The 6,104-nt window shown below is 34.7% G+C and overlaps 1 protein-coding gene across 1 annotated transcript; it reads right to left on the bottom strand.

The window, feature by feature from the left end:
- Positions 1 to 2,465: 2,465 nt before the first annotated feature.
- On the bottom strand, positions 2,466 to 5,799 carry LOC108993521 (transcription factor bHLH110-like). Its single transcript, XM_018968471.1, has 7 exons — positions 5,675 to 5,799; positions 4,081 to 4,753; positions 3,626 to 3,754; positions 3,453 to 3,518; positions 3,222 to 3,287; positions 2,736 to 2,801; positions 2,466 to 2,591 (listed from the first exon to the last, which is right to left on the bottom strand). The coding sequence occupies exons 1-7, from the start codon at positions 5,797 to 5,799 to the stop codon at positions 2,466 to 2,468; spliced, it is 1,251 nt and encodes a 416-aa protein (XP_018824016.1).
- Between the last annotated feature and the right edge of the window lie 305 nt (positions 5,800 to 6,104).

The following is a 6,104-nucleotide window of genomic DNA, read 5'->3' as shown; positions in this document are numbered from 1 at the left end:
GATCCCCTTGCCTAATGCCCCTTGTAGGCAAAATGGGGCCATGAGCATTCCCATTAATTAAAACTAAAAAAGTGACAGTTTTAACACATTCCATAATAAGATGAACAAATCTAGTTACAAATCCCAATTTGAGCATGATTTTTTCTAAAAAGCATCATTCAACTCTATCGTACGCCTTACTCATGTCTAATTTAAGAGACATCTACCCTTTCTTACCACACCTTTTATTCCTCAGGTAATTCACTAATTCATAAGATGTCAATACATTGTCACTAATCAAACGTCCCCCCACAAATGCACATTGAGATTCAGATATGATAGTAGGTAAAAAAACCCTTCATTCTATTCAATAACCTTTGAAACAAGCTTATAAATCACATTGCACAAACTTATTGGGCGATAATTAGAAACAAGATCACAAATTTTCTTCTTTGGAATCAAACTTATAAGTGTATGATTGAGTTGAGAGGGCAGCTTACCAGTATTAAGAGTATCCAGCACTGCAGTTGTAATGGATTCTCCCACGATGTGCCAGTATAACTGGAAAAACACAGTAGACATGCCATCAGGTCCTGGTGCCTTGGTAGGGTGCATTTGATTCAAAATTTGCTTTACTTCATCCACTACAAAGGGCTTAGTGAGCTCAACATTCATTTCGTCAGATACCTTTCTTTCAACAAGACTCAACACAACCTCTTGATCCCCCTGTGCCAAGGTATTAAAAAGGCTCTTGAAAAAATCAACAACCAGCTCATCAAGCTGCATACCCTCATGCCATGTTCCCCTCTCATCCTTAAGACCCCTTATGAAATTTCTTTTCTTCCTGAAGGATGCCTTTGAATGAAAAAATAGTGTGTTTTGATTCCCTTCTTTTAACCACTAGACCCGAGATCTTTGTCGCCACATTACCTCTTTTCTCTTAAGCCACAACTGAACTTCCCTTCTAGCATGACTCAGACCACTAGGATTTGGACTACTCGAGTCAAGAAATTGCATTTTCTCAAGCTGATTTCGGGCTTCATTTAGCTTTCTCCTAACATGATGATTTTCTTATTAATGAAGGTAGTCACAAAAAATTGATTTTAAACGCATATTGTTCATTTTATACTTTTTTTTATCAACTTTAAAATATTATATTAATTTTTTTCAAGAATAGTTTGATCCAACAAATTGAATCTCCCAATTCAATTAATCGGTACTTATCCAATTTTTATTTTTTTAGCCTTGATCTGAACCACCCTCAACAATTTCTTTAATTTCTCCATCATTAATTGATGTTCATGCTCCATTAATGTAAGGATCAAAGAACCAATGAAAGATCTCATAATACCATATTATAATTAGGGATGGCAATAAGTATTCGTAGGTCATGTTTGTGTCGTATCAAGTCATAAACATTCGACTATATGGATTAATCCGAACACGACTTAGTAAGCTAAACGGGTCAAAACTTCAAACCCTAACACGATCCATTTAAATAATGAGTCGTGTCATGTCGTATCACCCGTTTTGACCCGTTTAATAATTAATTAGAAATAAGTCAACATGACAGAATTCATTTCAACTTGTTTCAAGTAAATAGGTACTTGAACTAACTCGTATAATCTATTTGACATAATTAACATAATTTTACATAAAATATAAAATATATATATATATATTTATGAGTAACCATAATATCTAAAATAACATACCTACTAACAAAAAATATTCATATTTTTCATATTTTCATTTATAATATAAACAATATTATAAATCCAACAATAACAAATACAAGCATATGTCCAAAATTACAATTCCAACAATAATAACATAAACATATCTAATTTGAGAAATACCAATATATTACAATCCAACAATAATAAAATTTTAATTTGAAATAAAATTTAAACGGGTTATTGTAGGTTAATTTTGGGTTAAATGGATTGACTCATTTTTTATTCGTTTATTAATAGTGTCTTAATGGATCAACATATTATGATTTGAACTTATTTATAGCAAATCCAAATTCACTAATTTCTTATTGTGTTCGTGTTGGGTTTAATGGTCATATCACATATTGTTGCCTCTAATTACAATAAGGATTAATTAATTTAATTCAACATATCAAGTACTGTTAAGGTTTTTGGAAGATGTGATACTTTAACGCAAGTTAAAAGGGAACATATATATTCTTCAAGAACGACCAATCTTCTTCCACTAAACATGAACAATTTCATATATAGAAAGATTGAAATACAGTGTGCAAGGAGTAGCCCACGAAAATTAAAAAAAAAAATTAAAAAGAAAAGAAAGAAAAAGGACGAGCATAAATTAAGTGCATAAGACAGCCAGCCAGTGGGCGCAGGTGCATTCTGGGGTTATATAATTATCATGATAATTTCAGCATTATTAATCTTCTTAAATATTATTGGCCTTCAAAGTAGTGTCTCCTTTATTAGTGGCCATGGTGATCAATTAAGCCCTTAGTGATAATCATCAAAACCAGTTATATATGATGCACAGGATTTTGGCAGAAGGCACAGCCCTCTACTTCTAAGGTCTGGCTTCGCTTGATCATGATCAGTTCCATATCCCTCCTTGCTCAAACCCTGCCATTATTTTTTTTAAAAAAACACAGATTAATTTGTAAGAAGCTGTGAGATTATTTTCTGGAAATAATATTGTATTCTATATATCTGAGAATCTATATATATATGTGTGTATATATATATAAATATATATATATATCATACCGGTTGCATGGCTGATCTAATTATGGGCTTGCTGCGGGAAGACCTCATATAAGGCATGCTCAAGTTCTGCAGGGATAGTCAAAACCATTTTGAGTACTTGTTCTAGTAGTGGGATCAAGATCAGCATGCATATCCTTTATTAATTTAGTTCACTAGCTAGAGCTAGCTAGTGCGTTGTTTTATTTTATGTAGTGATCTCATGCATGACTTACCTTAAAACAACGGTAACATATATAGCTTTGGAGCTTTATCCTAGAGTACTAGAGACCTAGCTTTTTAATTTATGGATCCTATAATATTCCACTAGCTAGTGTACGTACAACGTACGTACTCAAACCCTAGCTAGCTAAAACCTTTCCAACCCGATTGCTAGATCAGCTTGCAGCTTAATTCGATCCGGGCATTACTACTTCATTATATATGATGCATTAATTAAGAGGATATAATCAAAGGTCGGAAATTAAGGTGAAGAAAGTAATCAATCACCTGCACTCGATCATGAAGGAACTGTATGTATCCAATTGCTTCTGTTAATACTGAGGCTGTGTCTGTCTGTCATCTCCATACATGATCAAGTATATTAAAATAAAGTACATCGAAGCATGGCCTCAAAGATATTATAATACACGCACATTTATATTAGTGGGTTCTGATGAAGAATGAATGGCTTAGAATATAATATATATATATATATATATATATATATATATATAGTACCTTGCCAAAAGGTGCCACCAGCTTTTGAAGAGCTGCAATCCTGTCTCCTAGTTTCTCCTTTCGTACCTAATAATTTAAAACCAATTCCGCTGCTCACTTTTTATATATAAAGTGGAGTTAACTTTGACTTGATATTGGTATCTTAGTTAGAAAAAAAGAAATAATTAAATCACCTTCAGTGGTGGACATGAGCATCGTGACACAGATCGCGACTTCTTAGCTTCTGCATGAGACTCTTTTGGCTGATCAGAAGAACGGCTAGGTCTTTTTGCTCTTGTAACTTCATTCATGAAAGCTGTCGTCTTTTATAATTCAAGGGAGTAAAGTTTATAATATGGATCGTGGAAATTATGAGAATTATTATTAATATGCTTTTAGTCTAGAAATAAGAGACATGAAAAGAGATCAATATACTAATTATTAGTACATGTATTAAGCAAAAGTTATCTGCACATGTAAATAATTATTCAGTGGATCGAAAACATGATATATAGGTAAAACTGAAGGAGAAAATCGAAATGCTTTGCAATAAGTTCATGAGTTTCTTTTCCTTCGATCTAAAACTCTAAACCCACGAGGAGAAGAAGAAGAAGAAGAAGAAGAAGAAGAAGAAGAAGAAGATACCCACCTTGTTAGAGCTGTTTGATGGACTATCATCCAGTTCATGCATGTGATCCTGGCTTAGAGATACACTTCCTTTACGAACACCTAAAATATCGTGTGAAGGCTGGCTAAAATTCCCACCAGTATTGGTGGACGTCAAGAGATCCAATGTTTGCAAGTTCAAGCCTAGAGAATTTGAAGCTAATGAAGAAGAAAAATACGAGGGTGGAAAGGATGGGAAAACATGACTGAAATTATATGATCTGTTGGATCCAGCTACACCTCCAAAACTTTCAGAGTTCTGTCTATTGGAGTACAAATCTCGAGCCGAATTAGGCTGTTGTCCAGAAATATGAGCACCAGCGGAGAAGTTGCCGAGGCAGATATTCTCAAATAAATCAGAAGAACACTGCTGTTCATGTTTTGGGGTTAGCAGATGTGATGCTTCTGCATTAGAGAGGTCGCATACAATTTCGCTCAATTTAGTGAAAGTGCCTGCTGCAGGTCGCATCTCTTCTTTGAATTTTGCAAGGTGCAGTTCTTCGTTTGCTGATTGTTGGGTAGTTTTTGCATCGCAAAAACTCAAGTCTTGACTCACCGAAGATCTAAGAATAGGCTCATCGACCGAGTACTTTGGCCATAAATCTCTTGAATTAGGGACGCTCTCACTCAGATAGCTATTGTAGTTACTATCATTTCTGCAATGATCATTACAGTCATATAACGAAGTACATGAGAGAAATATCGTTATTCAACTAATCAAATAGGCGAAATAGAGAGCAAAACAAACATGAAAGAGATCTTAAAGATTTACCTGCCTTAGACCTACTGCATTTACAGTGGACCTAGGCCAGGGAGACTACAAATTAGTATTACAAACTATCAAAAATCCTGGAAAACAAATACACCCAAAGCTAACTGATCTCCCTGAACATCCATGCATGGCAAAGAGAAAAATCTCTTGCCGTGGCACACACCAAACAGAGAGCCAAAAACAATGAGCTAGCTCCAGCACACCTATATATATTATGTCACCATGCAAAGTCCCCATGAATAATCTCTCACCTAACTCAGCAATGGCCAGGTTCAACAATCAAGCCATGTCAGCGCGCGAGACTCATAAACCCTAGGAAACTAACACTATTCTAATCAAGTATCTCCGCTAGCTATACGAATAAACCAGTGAATTAAATTTTGAAAATGGTCTTAATTTGATTCATATAAACCCTGGGATCGATATTCTAGCATAAAACTAGCTTGATTGAGAAGTAATAATTTGATCTTTTGCTCAAAAGAAAAGGTACTCTCAATGTTTCTGGTCTCCGGAAGAAAAATTATATAAACTGATCTACAGTGATAATATTGCTTATCTTCCTTCGATCTACCGATCCCTATTTTTGATCGGCTACTAATATCGGTACTCTTAGCTAAGATACATCATGTATACTTCATAGATATGCTCATGAATACATCAGAAAACAAGACCGCTAGCTTGAATCCTCAGACTCATGTGTATATATAATATAAAGTTAAGTTACTCTTACTTATATTGCATGGATTTAATTAGTTTAGTAGAAGATAAACTACGTACTCCAAGTTATATAAATAGAGATACTTACAAAACTATGCTTGGGTTCCAGTCATGGGTGATTGAAGCTTTATATCCGGATTGATTTGCTGAAGTAAAATACTCGGCAAACTGTTCTTGGAGCTGATGAAGATGAGGAAAATTTGCAGACTCCATTAGGTTTTGTATTTAAGAACTTGAAAATCCCGAGATAGGTAAATGGAATTTGCTGGCGCTAGGAATCTTTCACTCTATTCAAAGAAATAGTTCAGACAAACCCAGGCTAGCCTTCACCTTTAGCCTTCTCACTTTGTTCTCTCTTTACTCTTCTAAGTCCAAGCGTCAAGTTGCCTTTCCGAAGGTAGGATCGAGAACATGAAAGATAAATTGCCTCGCTCTCTCTCTCTCTCTCTCTCGCTCGACTATTGATTCTCTTCTTATGTATAGGAAACTTTATGCGGTTGCTTAAGTAGCTCTAGAAA

The sequence above is a fragment of the Juglans regia genome, chromosome 11 (genome assembly GCF_001411555.2).
Source record: "Juglans regia cultivar Chandler chromosome 11, Walnut 2.0, whole genome shotgun sequence".
Taxonomy (NCBI): Eukaryota; Viridiplantae; Streptophyta; class Magnoliopsida; order Fagales; family Juglandaceae; genus Juglans; species Juglans regia.
This window is presented reverse-complemented; position numbering and strand designations above follow the sequence as displayed.

What these genes read in the sequence shown, in the direction of transcription:
- LOC108993521 (XM_018968471.1), bottom strand. Translation starts at nt 5,799, where the DNA reads ATGGAGTCTGCAAATTTTCCTCATCTTCATCAGCTCCAAGAACAGTTT. An exon ending in GCTCATGTCCACCACTGAAG is followed by an intron (nt 3,519 to 3,625) that starts GTGATTTAATTA and finishes TTAAATTATTAG; the next exon opens with GTACGAAAGGAGAAACTAGG. An exon ending in TCCTTCATGATCGAGTGCAG is followed by an intron (nt 2,802 to 3,221) that starts GTGATTGATTAC and finishes CTATCCCTGCAG; the next exon opens with AACTTGAGCATGCCTTATAT.